At 51.4% G+C, this 16349-nt stretch overlaps 1 protein-coding gene and 1 non-coding gene across 2 annotated transcripts; both read right to left on the bottom strand.

The window, feature by feature from the left end:
• Positions 1–3627: 3627 nt before the first annotated feature.
• LOC141573519 (uncharacterized) lies at positions 3628–16349 on the bottom strand. Its single transcript, XM_074341880.1, has 3 exons — positions 16269–16349; positions 4429–5867; positions 3628–3712 (listed from the first exon to the last, which is right to left on the bottom strand). The coding sequence occupies exons 1-2, from the start codon at positions 16347–16349 to the stop codon at positions 4836–4838; spliced, it is 1113 nt and encodes a 370-aa protein (XP_074197981.1). The 3' UTR covers positions 3628–3712; positions 4429–4835.
• On the bottom strand, positions 5470–5541 carry TRNAW-CCA (transfer RNA tryptophan (anticodon CCA)). Its single transcript has one exon. It is a non-coding gene; the product is annotated as a tRNA-Trp (tRNA).

Here is a 16349-nt window from a genome sequence, read left to right as displayed (position 1 = left end):
GAGGAACCCAGGACCCCGTGCACGCTAAGCACGCGCTCTACCCGCGAGCTGTGCCCTCCCCCGGAAGTGCTGGAATTTACGCGCCGCATCTGCGGATTTGCTCAGAAAGAACACACCGCGTTAAAACCCGGCGTCTCCCGGTTCACCCAGACCCCTACTTCGACCAGCTTCTGATCCCCCTCCATGAGTCACTGATTGACTTTACGAAGAGTTTTGGGAAAGTCATTATTATGTTCATACGTGGACCCTCACTTGCTAAGAGAGGTTTTTTTAATCATGTATTAAAGTGGACTTTTGTCAGATTTATTTTTTTAGTATCTTTAAAATTACCCTTTTAGGATATTCACTTAAGTTCATCATAGCTTTCCTAATGTTTAACCACCCCTGACTCCTGGAATAAATCTCCCTGTGTCAGAAAGGAAGACATTTTCCTCTGCCCTTCTAGGTGCTTCCGCTGGCCTGAGAATTAAACTGTCATGAGACAGATTAACAGGAGAAAATCACACGAAAGTTTAATAACATGTGTACTTGGAGGACACCCAGGAAAACTGAGTAGCTCACCAAAATGGCCAAAGCCTTAAATCTGAGCCTCAACAAAAGACAAGAGAGGACATTGAGGGCAGGATGGGGGTGACCAGAAGCAGAGTCACTCGCAGAAGAAAGCATCTTAACTGATTCGCAGACAAAAGCCTTCTTCTTCTTCAGCTCAGCAAACTGTCTTCTCCGACCAGGAAACCACCACCCACAGAGTCACTGACTCGTCCAAAGTTCTCAGACTGGTGCCTCTGATTCCAGGCCTCCTGGGCTGTTCACAGTCTCACGGTAAAGGTTACTCTCGGGGTTTGTAAAGGTGAGCAGAGTCTGTGGCCACTTTGGGTGCTATTCTGTTATTTGAATAAACCACATTCTAAGCATCTATGATGCACTGCAGTAGCTTGAGTGTACTTCACGCCGTCAGAGCCCCCTGTGCCTGCGCTAACACGGCAACCATGAAAGTGTCCTGCCCTGTGACTTGATGAAACAACACTGCCTTTTTGAAACATCCCGCACCCCTGCCAAAGTCCAGCGCTGTGCCGAGCGCTCTCCTCCAGGATTTCATCATTCTGGAAACAACCCTCCAGGGGTCATCAGCCTTTCTTCAGATGGGGTTCTGCAGAGTCAGACGGCGGGGGAATGTGCCCAGGGCTAAGCAGAGAGGGACCTGGAAATTACTTCTGCCCGAATCCAGAGATGGCAGCAGATAAGAGGTTGTAATTTCGTATCAGGTCATTAGGAGACAGGAATGCCCAGCTCTGCCCATTTGCTCACTGGTCACCTGGCAAGTCCATCAGGCGCCTGCTGTTTCTAGAAACAACGCATAAAAGGTAAGTAAGTTCCATCTTCTCAGATGTGAGAGGTTGAAACGGAGCAGGACCTCGTGGGGTCTCCCCCCCACCTGGCACAAACCCTTTCTGTGTCCCGTTTCTCTTTTGTAGGACATGGGCTTCATTCAGCCTCCTTGACCTTCCCGGAGTTCCAAAGGGCAGATCCAAACAGTTGCTAATTGGGGGAGAGAACGCAGAAACGCGGAAACGAGGGAGAAACGGCCGGGAAACAATGAAGCAGCCTTGGGGAAGGGTCCTGCCTCCTTCTCAGGGGCCATACTGAAAACACCTTCAGTTCTCCTGCAGGAACTCCTGCAGGCCCCCACCCAGGCCCCCACCCGGGGGAGGACGGTGACTCCAGGCTGAGCCCAAGATTCCTGGAGCCCCGCCCTGTTGAGGTAACACCAGCCAAGCAGAAGAAAGGCACACACCCTGCTGCCCAAACCCCAGATTCTGCCTGTGAAGCTTCGCCCCCCAGACCATCAGAGTTCAGGTTTTTCCAAGCTCCAGCCGTCCACCTTCCCTTCTCGGCCAAGCGATCAACCTTTCTCTGCTCCAGACTCCCACCTCTCAGTTCGTTGGGCCTCACTGTGCATCTGGCGCCCGGACTTCTCTTCAGTGACAGGGTCAGAAATGAAGGCGTCACCTCCCCAGTGCCAGCGGCAGCCTAGCCCTGGAGTCTGCGAAATCGCTGCGTTTACAGCCTTTCTGGTGGTCTGGTTCTTTCCCCAAGGTGCCTCCAATTTACTTCCCGGAGAGCAGGCAGGCCTGTAGGTCACCTGGAGGTGTTTCTGAAAAGCAGGTTAGGAGTCAGCAGCCCTGGGCTGGGGTCTGAGTCTGCATTTCCACCCCCAGGCGAGCCTCTGCTGCAGGGCTGAGGACCATACTCAGAGCAGCAAGGCTGGAGAGAAGATGACAGGGCGACAGTGCTGGATGGACCTTCAGTCATGGCCCTTAGACCCACTGCGGTGTAGAAACAACACTGTTCTTCTGGTGGATAATAACGTGTCAGTGTTGGTTCATCAGCTGTCACAAATGAACCACAGCGATGTGGGATGCTGATGGTGGGGCGGCTGTGTGTATGGGGAAGGGGTATGTGGGAACTCAGACTTTCTGCTCCATTCTGCTGTAAACCTGAAACTGCTCTAAAAAAATTAAATTTATGGGGAAGGATGTAGCTCAGTGTTAGAGCGTGTGCTTAGCATGTACAAGGTCCTGGGTTCAATCCCCAGGACCTCCACTAAAAAAAAATATTAGTTAATTTTCTCACATTCAAATTCTATTGACATGGCCTACTAAAAATGTAAATTATTTCAGTGAGCAAAGCAAGGCAATCAAATAGAATACAGACGTTATTCTGCATTCTATTTAAATATTATGTATATTTGTGCTATATTATATATAATATATAGATTATAAATAATATATATAAAATATTATATATTTGGGAATTTTATATTTTTTTGCGCTACATAATATAACCACGTAAAAATAATAGGACACATTGAAAACAGAAACCATGTTTTCTGAGTTCACTGTGCTGTTATTCCTAGTTATAAAGTGAAGCAGTCATGTGGGAAAATCGCATTTATCGATCTTTTTTTCCTTTCCTCCTTTGGCAGATGCCCCTGTGACTCAGTCGAACCTCAGGGACCCCCAGTCCAGGGGCCAACAGGCTCGCTCAGCTTTGCCTTTTTCTTGGTAAGATTCCAGTTTCGACGGCATCTCCCAGCTGGAGAGAGAAACCCCAGAAGGTGGGAGCGGTCCCAGGGACCCTGTGACAAGGATGGCTTTAAGGAACTGACTTCAGACCCTCAGCTTACTTGTTCAAACCGCCTGGCCTGGGAAGGGCCGGTGGGTGCAGCCCTCCTTCTGGTCCTTCCTCTCCTCACAGCTGTAGGGGAGCGGAATCTGGCACCCAGAAGGATGTCTCTTGGGCACATTCAGTGTCGTAAGCTGGTTGTTTTCTGAGAAACAGCAGAGATGGGGAGGGCTCTGAAAACCAAGTAGGAGCTGCCCTTCTGTAAGACATTTACATTCATAAAGGAAACCTCTGCCCACTTGTTAACGCGCCTCCCTCTCTGCACCCGGGAGAGGAGGGTGACCAAACCTCTAGAAACTGCTTCGGCAGAGAAGGCTGTCTGCATCCCTGTCACCCTGGTAACTTTTCAAAACTGACTCTCCCAGCCGCCACATCCTCTTTTGTCTTTAGCCAAGGATGGAATTTAAGGTGAGGCTTCAGCCACGGTGGTGAGTTACTCACTTTTCCTGGGTCTCGCCCATGGTCACATGTGATTAAACTTCATCTGCTGTTTCTGTTACTCCGTCCCTCTCGGACCAGCCAGAAGCTAGAAGGGCAGAGGAGCACATCCCCCTCCCTGGCCCAGTCTTTCATCATGAGGAAGCCAGCTTCCCAGCCACCCTCTCACTAGAGTGCACCGCCCCGGGTGTGAAAACCCCTGAAGTGCCAGATTAAACAGGCAATTTGACAATTTCAGAGTTCATTATCAAGGCTCCTAATACAAGTGTATAGTTTGTATCAGCGCTGCGCTAATGCTGATGATGGTGTTAATTCACTCTCAGAGAAACATGAGCACTTTGGACGGCTAAAATCGCCGCAAAGAGGACATTTTAATTTTACTGAACTTACATTTTACCATTTATATTTGTATCTTTGTGGAGAGAAGTCTAACAGGCTGGTAAATAAAAGACTTTCAACCTGAAAGTATATCATGTTGTCCAAAATTTATTGGGGGGGGGTGTTAGGAAATGAAAATACAAAAGGGAAACATGCAAAATGTCCGACTAGCGGAGACGCACTTGTTCCTGCGTTTCTGGCCGCGTCCCAGGATCAAATCATGCTGGTGTTTATACGTGGTCGGTTATATTTAAAATAATGATGTAACCGTTTTATTTTTAACCGGTGACTATTTACAATATGCCAACCGTGGCAACGATTTAAAAATGGTGGAGGTGTTAGATGCCCCCTAGACAACATGCGAGGGTTACGCCGCTTCCCCCCAAATCTTTGAGAGGTACTCCGACAGAAAAGCTTAGCACTCACGCTGCTCCAGGGAAAAGATGGTCCCAGGCAGCGGTCCGGGCCTGCCACCTGCGCCCTCTGCTGGCGAGCTGTGTTTCTGCTTCCTCTTTGCTCTGGTTCCCAGGTGCGGTCAAACCCGCACCTGGGGGGCCTGGCCGGAGCCGCGCTGCCCCCGGCTGCCCCACGGGGGAGCTCAGGGATGGGACGACCCGCTCCCAGCACACCGCGCGCAGACCCACGGGTCGCAGAGGCAGCAGGCGCGCTCTGGCCCCCGTGCTGCACCTGGGCAAGCTTCTTTTCCTTGCACCTGACGAGGGGACGCCAGCCTTGGAAGCGGGGACGACGTTAGGAAAGCAGCCCTGACGACAGCGCCGTGTCGCCGTGGTCGCCGCGCCCGGCGCTGTGCGCAGCGCTCTCCATCGACCCACTCACCGACGCCCCCTCGTCCGCGAGCTGGAACCCCAGCTGAAACCCAAACGGCCCGACGGCCGCAGGAAGGTCAGTGCGGGACCCGGGCTGTGAACGCCTCTGTCACCTGGCGCCGCACCGCGGGGCTGAGCCTCGCCCGCGTTCGCGGCCCGAGGTCGCCCGTGAGTCGCCGGGTCACCTGGATGCAGGTGGACGCGGTCGCGGGGCCGGCGCCCCCTACCGGCCGGCTTCGCCCCCGCAGGTGTGCGGACGCGAGCAGGTGGGCGCCGCTCCGAGGGCAGCCCCGGGGAACCGGGAGGAGCAGCGCTGCCCGTTTCTACGTACCCGGTGGCGGTTCTCGCTGAGGACAGACCTGAAGACGCCGATGTCCGGGCTCCCGTGAGGCCGACCCCGCGGAGCTCCCAGGGGCGGGGCTTCGAGGGGCGGGGAGGGGGTCCGTTCCCTCCCTCGGGGCAGCTCGGAGGCCCGCCGCGCCGCGCCGCCAGCCGCCGTCCCGGGGGGAGCCGCGTGTCTGTGAGCCCGGTGTTCGCGGTGCGAGGGAAAAGAGCGGGTTCTGCGTCCTGCGGCGGCGATAACACACCCTCCCCCCGCTCCTTACGCGCCCCTGCAGCCGGAGAGGAAAAAAAGCCGGCTTGACCCCGACGTGACTTGAACACGCAACCTTCTGATCTGGAGTCAGACGCGCTACCATTGCGCCACGAGGTCACAGCGAGTGAGAGCGTCCGCGTCACTAAAGACCTTGCTGATGCGGCCCCGGAGACGCAGCTGCTGCGTCCGCGCGCCGCCCGCTCCCACTCGGAGGAGGAGCCTGGGCGTGGTCTGTGCGGCCGGGGGAGGGGGCGCGGCGCGGAGCCGGGCGGGGAGCGGTGGGGATCTCGGGTTCGAGTCTCGCCGGCCCCGCCGCTGCCCGCCAACGGAGGGTGGTGGGCGCGCGGGGCGACCCCTGATGCGCCTGGGGCACCTGCCAGCGCCCCCGAACAAGAAGGAAAGGGGTCTCCCGGCGCCGAGAAACTGCGGGCTGGATAAACGAGCTGGAAGAAGAACTTCAGTAGTATAGTATATATTATATTACAGCAAGAACTATATATTATTATACGTAATGTGACATATTATATTATAGCGACAATATGTATTATATATTATTGTCATATATATTATAGCGACAACTAAATATTATATATTATATATAATAATAAATTATAGCAACAACTTTTATTATTGTTATTAAAAAATAGGTTTATTTTGGAACAGCAGAAAATTGCAATTCAGGACAAGTGGGCTGTAGCAAGAACTACAGGCAAATGCAGCTAATAAAGGAGAGAAATGTTACTTTCACGACTTCATTGTTTTTAAACTATGGAAGTAAACATCGTCCTTGAGCAAAGTCCGAACAGTGCCTGGAAGAACATGAGAATCTCTGACCACCCACCATCCAGATGTCACCAGTGCCAATCTTCCATGTGCTGCCTTCCCTTTTGCAGATTTGCACTGGCTGTGTCTATGTCAGTGAACTTGCAGCGGACCACACACACATCCGGAAAAGCAGCCATGAATTTTCACAAAGTGCAGCCACCTGCGCCTCCAGCAGCCGGATCGGGCTTCCCCCTTGCAGTCATTCCACATTCATTTTTAATTTTCTCACCTGTCATTATATTGTCTGCATATTTTACTTAATATATTTTCTAGCATAGTTTTAAAGGGCTCGTTGTCCACCTCATCCCTGCTTTTGGACAATTCTTTTTCCTTCTTTATTAAATAAAAATATAAAACTATCAAATAAGGGAGTAAATTCTGTCTTAAGCAGAAAGAGCGCTGTCCTGGTCTGTTTGGGAAGATGGAGCATCAGCAAGGCCCTGCTGCAGAGCCCAGGGAGCTATACTCAGTATCCTGCAATAAACTGTAACAGCAAAGAATCTAAAAAGGAATATACACACACGTATACGTGTAACTGACTCACTCTGCTGTACACCCGATACTAACACAGCTTTGTTAACCAACTGGACTTCAATCTGAAAAAAACAAACCAACCATGAAGCATCAATTAAGAACAGCACCCAAGGGCCTGATGTTCTTTGGAGAAGAAAAGAAAAAAAAAAGCAAAACTTAAAAACAAAAGAGATGCCCCACCCTTTGCTGGAGGATGAGGAGCTGGGATGTGTGCTCCCACTGGGGTGGGGGCGGGGGCTGCCCACCACCCGGTTACTCGGGGGCGGCTGGGACTGTCAGAGTTTCTGCTTGTCCAGCAGGAAAGGGGTCATGGCAGTCTCTGTGTTTGTGGCCCAGTGTGACAGGGGCAGGCATTTGGGATTCATGGAGTCCTGTGGCGGCTGCCCCAAGGCTGTCGGGGAGGCAGAGGCCAGAAAGTCCACCACTGTCCTCGGTGGGGACAGCCAGCCAGCCAGCCAGCCAGCCCGCGGCATGATCGCTGGTTCCATGTCCAGATTCCAGGTGGCCAGAGACCCGATCACCTCCTTACTGCTTTTGGTGGCCCCGGGGTGAAGTGGACCCTTATGGGAGGTGAGGGGGAGAGTGAGGGGCAGTGGAAGTGCATGAGCTGGCGGAGGGCAAGGGTTGGATTCACCTCGAGGCTCATGACAAATCGCCTCCCCTGGTCCGCACTGAGGCCCTCCAGCACCGGCCACACTGCAGTCGCTCTGAGAGCGAGTGCCTCCCCCACAGCGGTCAAGGGTCCGGGGTCTGCCAGAAGGAATATACCCCTAGTACGTCCACTGAAAAATTAAGTATGTAAATAAATCTAATTACCTCCTCGCCTAAGGGGAGAAAGGGGGAAAGAAGGAACTCCTGTCTTTGGAAGGAAAGACACTCTTGAAGCTGGTGGGACATTTACTGGCTCAGCAGCCTTACTCACTGGGAGCCAATCGGACATAAGCCAGAGTCCTAGGCCAAGGTCAGGCCTCCTCCAAGGTGCGGCCTCCTGATTGATGGCCAAGAAAGGCCACTCAGGCCCCTGAGAGGGACAAGGAGGGCTCTGGCTGCGGCTTGGAGGGGAAAGAAACTCAAACCTGGGGGTAGTGGAACAAACTTCCACATACTGTGTCCTTCCCAGCCGTCGGATTTTCTCTTTTTTTCGTTTTATTTCCTTCCTCTTGCGTGGCGTGGGTGGTGGCTCTGGGTGGAATATCTCTTGTGTTTTCAACTCTTGTATCTGAGAAAATTGGGCCTCCCTTCCAGGATGACCAAGGGCAGACCATGCCTGTGAAATGTAAGTCGGAGGGACGAGAAAGCCTGGGCCCACCGAGGCGGGGTGGGCTTAGGTTCTAGAGCTGGCTCCTCGGGTGTTCCTGGTTCTAGGGCGTGGCTCCTCGGGTGTTCCTGCAGACTTGGGTTCTTTGTCATTGCCTTAGACTGAAATTTCTGCAACTGCTGGTTTTAATAATAAGCCTGGTAAGCAAAATGTGGATAGTCAGACTGCCCTACAAAATGTCTTCCCGTCCACGCGGTGACTTGTCAAGAAGACAAAATGCAGCTGAGTCAACGTGAAGCTCTAGCTGGCTTTGTTCAGTGACGCCTGAGTCAGGCAGCACCCCATCCAGCGGGTAGAAAGGAGCCGTGAGGAGCCTTGAGGAGCCGTGAGGAGCTGTGCAGAACGGAAGGCTTTTACAGGCAGAAGAGGACAGGAAAAGGAAGTTTCTGACAGAGAGTGGATCGTTGAAGGCAAGGCCACCTCCCTTCGGGGGCAGGGCGGGGGTGTGTCATGCAGGTGACCTCACTAGTGCTGGCCGGGTTGTCCCAGGGCGACCGGTCAGAGGTCACACTCCTGGCAGAGGCTGAAACTGCAGTTAGGTTAGATATTAAGGCTTTGTTGGCAAGTGACTTCATTTTGGGCCCATTGTTCCTTTTCTTCTTTTTTACCAGACCCTGCTCCCATCTCAAGGCTGCGGTGGGGCTGGGAACAGAAGCCGCGGCTCTGCGAGGGAAGACAGAGCCCGTGTTAGATTCCTAGGGCTGTTGTAACCAGGACACACAAGCTGGGTGGCTCAAGACAACAGAAATTCATTCTCTCACAGTCCTGGAGGCCAGCGGTCCCAAACCAAGGTGGTAGCAGGGCTGTTTTTTCTGGAGGTTCTGAGGGAACCTTTCTCACCTTTCTCCTGGCTTCTGTGGTTGCCGGCAATCCTTGGCTTGCAGCCAGGTCTCCCATCTCTGCCTCCGTCTTCCCAAGACGTTCTCAGTTCCATGTTTCTAATATCCTTCTCCTTTCTCTTATGAGAACGTCCGTCAGAGGATTTAAGACCTGCCTTAGACCCAGGGTGACCTCATCTTTCTTTCTTTTCATGGGGTGACCCCATTGTGAGATCCTTGACGTGACAACATCTGCAAAGACCCTGTTATTCCCAAATAAGTTCACAACCGAGGCACCTGGTGGGCATGACCTTTTTGGTGATACTGTTCGCCCTCTCTTGCTTGCAGGTGGCCTGGGTCTCTGACCGCCATTGCAGACGGACTTGACTTTGGGCGTGGGCCGCAGCCTTCCTGATATTTCGGTTAGAGGCCTGCCTCGCTCACGCAGCCTTTCATGCAGCGCGTCTGTGCTGTGCACCTTTTGGACGTTGGGCTCTAACGCTTGCCACCTCGTTGGGATGAAGAACAGAGGAGTCGGGGCGACGCCAGCAAGACAGCAGAATGGGAAGGCTCAGCGCTCATCCCCCAGCAGAGACGCCAAGGGAACAACAGAAGGACCCAGCACCGCCAGGAGATCTCCAGACACCGGCTGAGAAGTCGCAGCCCCCAGGCCAGGGCAAAGCCAAGGACAGCCACACTGAGGAGTTAAGAGCCATTCACTCTGTGGTGGCCCCTCCCCCGGCCAGCACAGCATCCCCCAGGGACTGGCCGGCGGGGGGGGGGGGGCGGGGGGGGCGGGGCGGCGGCTGAGAACCTAAGCCGTGGACGTGTGGAGGTTGCTGGATGCAAGGATGAGGGAGGGCAGCTTTGGGCAGCACCAGAGGGCCCGTGGCCTGGAGAGAGAGGCCAGCTCAGCCTGGTGTGATCAGAAGATGCTCAGCTGCGTAGCTTCTCCCCAGGCGGGAGGGAGAAGAGGAGGGCATGAGGCCGGCGTTCTGATCTCTGGGAGACATGCCGTGCCTCAGGGCTGCTTCCGTCTTGCCTGATTTGGGGACCCAGCCGGCAGCTGGCGTACTTTGGGTGCCAGGGTGGGGGCTGCTGAGAACGTACAGGGCAGCTGCCGGCAGTGCCAGGGAACATGCAGTACCACAGACAGACACCAGAGGGAGCGAGGGGTTACACGCGCCTGGGAACGAAGCCAGCGAACTCGCTAACTGGGCGGTTAGGTGCGCAAGCCCAGAGACACGGCGCTCGCACCCCCACCCGACGGGCTTCAGAGGCCCCCGAATCTCTAGCTGGGCTAATTGGTGGCGGTCTTCCCCTGAATAAAGCCAGTCTGTAAAGACTGGGAGAAGTGACTCTTTTTTCAAATGCATGAAACTCAGCAAATAATCGCAAGGTACATGAACACACAAGGAAAGATGTCCCAGTCAAAGGAACCAAATACGCCTCCAGGAACCAGACCGAGAGCAATGGAGATCTGTGAATCACCTGACAATTCAAAATACGCGTAGTAAAGAAGCTCAGTGACCTGCAAGAGAACACAGACAAGTAAGCAAAATCAGGAAACGGAGGCATGAACGAGATCAGAACATCAACAAAGGGATGGAAACTGTTAAAAAAAAAAAAAAAAAAGAGTCGAACAAATTCCATCCTGAAGATACAACAACTGAAATTAAAAATCCTCAGAGGGCTCAACAGCCAACTTGATCAAGGGAAAGACCCAGCAAACGCAAAGACAAGACATTTGAAATTATTCAGCCGGGGGTGGAAAGAATGAAGGAAAGAGAAGAAAGCCGAAGGGGAAGTAGGACGCCTTCAAGCTGGCCGATACAGACACCATGGGAGCCCCAGGAGGAGGAGAAAGAAACGAACAAAAAGCTTCTGCGAAGATAGAATGGTCAAACTCCGTGGAAGGAAGCAACACCCAAATTTAAGAAGCTCAAAGGAGTCCAAGTAGGATAAACTCAAAGAGGAACAAAATAACTGCAAGACATACAGAAAACAATTAAGAAACTGGCACTAGGAAATCCTTCTTGGTAATTATTTTAAGTGTAAATGGATTAAAATACATAGAATGGCTCAATGAATTAAAAAAAAAAGAGCCAAGTAAATGTCTACAAGAGACACACTTCAGATGTAAGAACACACAGGCTGAAAGCAAAGGGATAGGAAAAGGTGTGTGCAAATGGTGAGCAGAAGAGCAGGAGTGGCCCTACTTACATCAGACTAAACAGACTTTAAGTCAAAGAGTGTCAGAAGAGACCAAGAAGGACGTTGCATAAGGATAAGAATCTATTCACCGGGAAGATACAACAATTAAATGTTCGTAGTTTGAAGGTCTTCTTACAAATGAAGAGTAAGACAGACCGTCCTTCTGCCCATTTTCTATGTTACTGCCCAGATGAAGCCAAATCCAACGAGGCCTCTAGACAAAGGGATATAGATGTTTTTGGACCCTTTTAGAAGGATGATGACGTTAAGGACATAACCCATTTTCCTTAATTGTATGTATGTGATCTATGTATTAGAGGACAAAAAAAAATTTTTTTAAGAAGGCTTATCTTGGTTAGATTTTCTTGACCAGCATCCAAGTTAACAGGGTCTGTCCTTTGCATGTAACCACTGGCGAGGTTATCAACTGCTTAAGAAGACAGAACATCAAAAATATGTTATTTTTTCTAGAACAAGAAAGAAGTTTTGAGCTCAGGAGTGTGGTGACAGTGTCCAGCACTCTTTAGGACAACCCAGGGTCCCTAGATTCTCCATCAATGTGGGTTCTGGTGAGAACTGGAGAGAATTTTTCCAGGCTGGGCCAGCCTACTTTCTTTCATAAATAAAATTTTAATCCAAAGATAATTGTGCAGCCTGACCACAGGCACTTTTTAGAGGAAGGCCAATCGAGGCCAAGATGGGTTTGTGGGCAAGGAATTTCTCTGGATTTATAATTCACAGGTAATGGTGAGAGGGAAGAACTGCTTTGTTTTAGTATTCTGGGGTTGATTTTTCTGCAGTTGGTCCAGGGGAGGGGGTAAGGAAGTAAAGAAAGAATTGTAGAGTGATAAAAGAGAGAAATGCCCTGAAGGTAGTTTATTCAAGAGAACAGGAAAGAATGGAATGGACTGGAACGTAGTGCGGGTTCAGAGAAGGAGTTTCTGAGAAATTAACATTTAACTGAAACTGAAAGAAAATGAGACTGTGGGGGTGGGACTCAGATTAGAAAGGAAGGGTGATAATACAGCTCAGGGGAGAGACCAGGGGACCACTTAAAAGTGCAGCTCCGAGAAGGGCTTCAGACAGGAGTCTCTGGCTGCCTGAGGACATCGTTCACTAAGACTGGTGACTAAAGGGGGAGCAATGTTTACTTGTTTTGGGGGGAAAGGTAGTAACTTCACTATGAGCTACATTTCAGTTTTGGTTTCTATAGTGCAAACACAGAGATTCGAGCTCAGAAATGAAGCCATCCATACAGAAGTTACGGACACGGCTGTGCCATGAGACAGTGATGGAGTAAGGGAGGCAGGAGGAGGAATGCGTAAGCTGGCGGGACAGTGTGTGGAGTGGGGAGAGGAGGGGCTCGGACTGCGTCTCGAGATGTCCCAAAAGTACTGATGGAGGAGTTCCTTGCAGAGCAAGTGACTTGAGTAGTTTGGAGACTGAGATGGGCAAGAAGCCCAGGAAAAAGTCAGGTCCCCAGAAGAGGCCGTGGGGAAGATACACTCCGTGAACCTACTGATGGGGGTTTTCTAGTGATGTCACCAAGAGGTATTTTTCTGGAGAAGCCACTGGTGCGATCAGCCAGCCAACGGGTAAGGAGGACGCAAGACTAGGTAACTTCTTTGTGGTCTGTTACATTGCTTTTTATTTTATTCCAGTCCCCTGAGACTGATCTGTGGCCTAGCGTGTGGTCTACCCTGGGGAGTGTTCCGTGGGCGTTTGAGAAGAATGGACATTCTGCTGTGTTTGATGGAGGGTTCCACAGTCTAACTGGTGTAGGTGATGTTCAAGTCTTCCATTTACTTATGGACCGTCTCCCTATCCCCTGTTCTATCCATTATTGAAAGCAGATTAGCATTGAATTGTCTAATTCCCCCTTCACTTCTGTCCAATTTTGCTATGTATTTTGATGCTCTGTTATTAAGTACAAGAATGTTTAAAATTGTTACAGCTTCAGATGAATTGACCCTTTTACCATAAAACATCCCTTCGTGCCTCAAGTAACACTTTTTATTTTAAAGTTTGTGGTTATTGTTTGCATAATGCACCTTTTCCCATCTTTTTACTTTCAGTCTGTGCCTTTGAAGTGCATCTCCCGTAGACAGCATCCAGCTAGATCTGGTTTCCGTTTATTGTTCAATCCAGCGCAACCATCTCTGCTGTCTGTTTGGGTTGCTTACCCCGTTCATGTTAGATCGCTCTCCATCCTTCGGGTTTACTGCCGACGCTCGCGCTTTGTTTGCAGCTGTGTGTCGCGTCCCTTTCCCTTCTTCTCCTTGACTGCTTCCTCTTGCATTGAATGGATGTTTTCTATTACAGCATTTTAATGTATGCTTTCTTCACTATTTTTTGAAGTTATTTCCTTCGTGGTTATTCTAGGGCTTGTCATATGCATCTTAACTCGTCAGAATTGGGTTCCGAGCCACGCTGACTCAATTCCAGTGAGGCAGGGAAGCTCTCCCTACATCGCTCTCTTCCCTGTGCCCCCTTTTCATGGAGTGATTCTTACACACGAGGTACCTACAGACTTTTCTCCTCCAAAAATGTACTGTGATACTTGTTATTTGTGTAATTTTATCTTTCAAAGAATTTGAGAGACGAAAATAAAAGCATATAGGTACTGCTTTGGTTGTTTTAACCTTATGTTCATCCTTTCTGCCCAACTTCATTTGATCTTGTAAGTTCAAGTCACCATCTGGAGTCATTTCCTTGCGTGCCCCCTCACCTCCTTGTGCTGTTACTGGCAATGTATCACATTTTCATATCTTACAGGCCCAAGAGGGCGTTGTGTACATGCGTGTTCTGCCCCTGCCCCTTCAATAAGAGAGAAAAGGCGGAAATGCACGGTATTACTGTTGTAATTGCATAATTACCTTTACTTTTCTCTTTGCTTTTTTGTGTGAGTTTGAATTACTCCTTGGGGGGGCGATCACTTGTTTTCGGCTTGGAGAGTTTCCTTTAGAATTTCTTGCAAGGTCCATCAGCAAATGCTCTCAGCTCTTGTTTGCCTTCATCTGGGACAGATAGCTTTGGTGGACATGGGTTCTGTGTTTGGGGGCTGTTTCCCTGGAGCCCTCTGGACGTCATCCCGCTGCTTCTGGGGTGGGAGTTGGCTGTGGACCAGGCGCCCTTGTAAGCGGTGTCTCTTTCTCTTGCTGTTTTCAGAACCTTTCCTCTGTCTTTGGTTTCCAGCATTCAGGCTACTGTGTACCTGTTTGCAGCTGTCTTCCCACTCATCCTAGAGAGCGTGCTGAGTCTACTGGACATGTCTCTTTTCTCTCCAAGATCTTCAGGGAGCCTTCACCCACTGTTTCTCAAATACTTTTTTCAGTGCCTGCCTCTGCCCTCTCCGCTGGCGCTCCCATCGTGGGCATGCGGGTGCACTTAATGGTGGCCACGTGGTTCTGGGGAGCTGTTCATTCTGTGTTCACTCCTTTTCCCTCTCTGTTCCCTGGATGTACAGCCTCCGTGGGCCTGTCCTCAAGTTCACCAACCCTTTCCCCTGCCAGTCCAACTCTCCTGTCGAGCTCTCCCGGTGAACTTTTTATTTCTGTTATTCCTCTCAATTCCAGAACACCCATTTGATTTGTTTTTAAAAACAAATTCTGCCTCCTTGCTTTTATTCTCTTCTCGGTGCAGCTCTGCTGTCCTGTCTTCCGTGGTCCCTTGAACGAATCTGTGGCGGCTCCTTTGAAGGCTTTGTCTGTTAAAACCAACATCTGGTCTCAGTCACTGTCAGTTTCTGTGCCTGTTTGTTTTGTTTTTGTCCCAGCGTATGGGTCATACTTTCCAGTTTATTTCCATGTCTCATAACTCTTCTGTTGGACCCCGAGCACTCTGGACGGTACCGGTCCTCCTCCTGGGGTTGGTGTTGCTGTGAGCTTGTTCAGTTTGCTGGGTGATTGGCTGGGCTATTTTCGGGGAGTCTGTTTCCACCCCTGCAGCGTCGGAGCTTAGAAGCTGCTTGGGGCACAGACTTGGATGTGCACGCTGTCACCTTGGAATGACACTGGTTTTGGCAGGTTTCTCCGTGACTACGTCCAGCTGTTAAACTCCGCTGGTTACACGCTGATTTCTCTGTTGTTTTCAGCAATACCCTGGGGGCCTGAATTGCTCCCCAGCCTGGACCCATCAAGTTCCCGCTCCTTTGAAGGGATGTCTGTAGAGTGTTTCAGAGCAGCTCTGGCCCCAGGTAGACTCTTCCCAGCTGTCTCCCTTTCGAGTTTTCGGGCAAACCAGCCAGGGCACAGTGAGTTTGTGTCCAGGGATCCCACCAATCTCCTTGCAACTGCCTTTCACCACATCCTCCACGGCTGAGAGCCCCCCAGCTTGAACTCCTCCACACTCTATTGCAAATGAAGTCAGCTCCCCTGAGAAGAGATGAAGATTTATCTGCTCCATGGCCTGATTCTCCTCCCAGGAAAATCTCAGAGCCAGGGTCTGGAGCTGAGGGTGAGGACAGTGACCCATTTCTGTCTGAGTGATGTCACCACAGGAGGAGCTGGGCCCTCCGAGGACGGGGTGGGCAGGCGATCCCGGTCTTCGTGGCTTGTCTCTCCAGGTGTGGAAGCACCACCTCACAAACTCAGTGGCCGTCAGGGCCTCAGTTCTTGGTGGCACTGAAGCCAGGGTGGCGGTCCTGCCCCATCAGGGGGACCTGGGGAAGAAGGGACCCCCCAACTTCTCTTGGCCACATTTGCATAGAATGTAGCTTCACAGGACCTGGGGAGCAGCCTGAAGCCCTGCCCTTGCTGGGACTGTGGCCCTCGGGCGGCGGGACTTGGGGTGGGGGAGCCTGCGCCGAGCCGGGGTCGGGGGCAGTGAGTGGGGCCTGGTTCAGACGCCCCCGACCCTCGGCACCCTTCCTGGTCTCTAGTTCGTTTTCTTGAATAAATACTTCTTTACTTTCTCTCTGTCCCTAAACTATTTCTTTAAATGGTCACACGTCTATAGTTTTCACTAGTTTCGCCGGCGAGTGGTCCACACGGCCCCTCACGCTGACACGCTCGTTACCTCCCTCACCCTCACATTCAGTTTCTCGTGTTTGGGGGGGTGGCTGGGGGGTGCTTTATGCTGTTTGCCCCGGAGGCAAGCTGCACACGCCTTGCTCACAAGTCTCCCCCACCGGGTACCCGCCCGCTGGCGGGGCCAGGCTGAGCTCGGCGGTCCCGGAAAACAGGGGTCCGTGTGAACTTCAGGGTCAGATTTTTCAT

The sequence above is a fragment of the Camelus bactrianus genome, chromosome 16, assembly GCF_048773025.1.
Source record: "Camelus bactrianus isolate YW-2024 breed Bactrian camel chromosome 16, ASM4877302v1, whole genome shotgun sequence".
NCBI lineage: Eukaryota > Metazoa > Chordata > Mammalia > Artiodactyla > Camelidae > Camelus > Camelus bactrianus.
The sequence above is the reverse complement of the archived record's forward strand: the minus strand, read 5'-3'. Positions and strand labels throughout refer to the sequence as shown.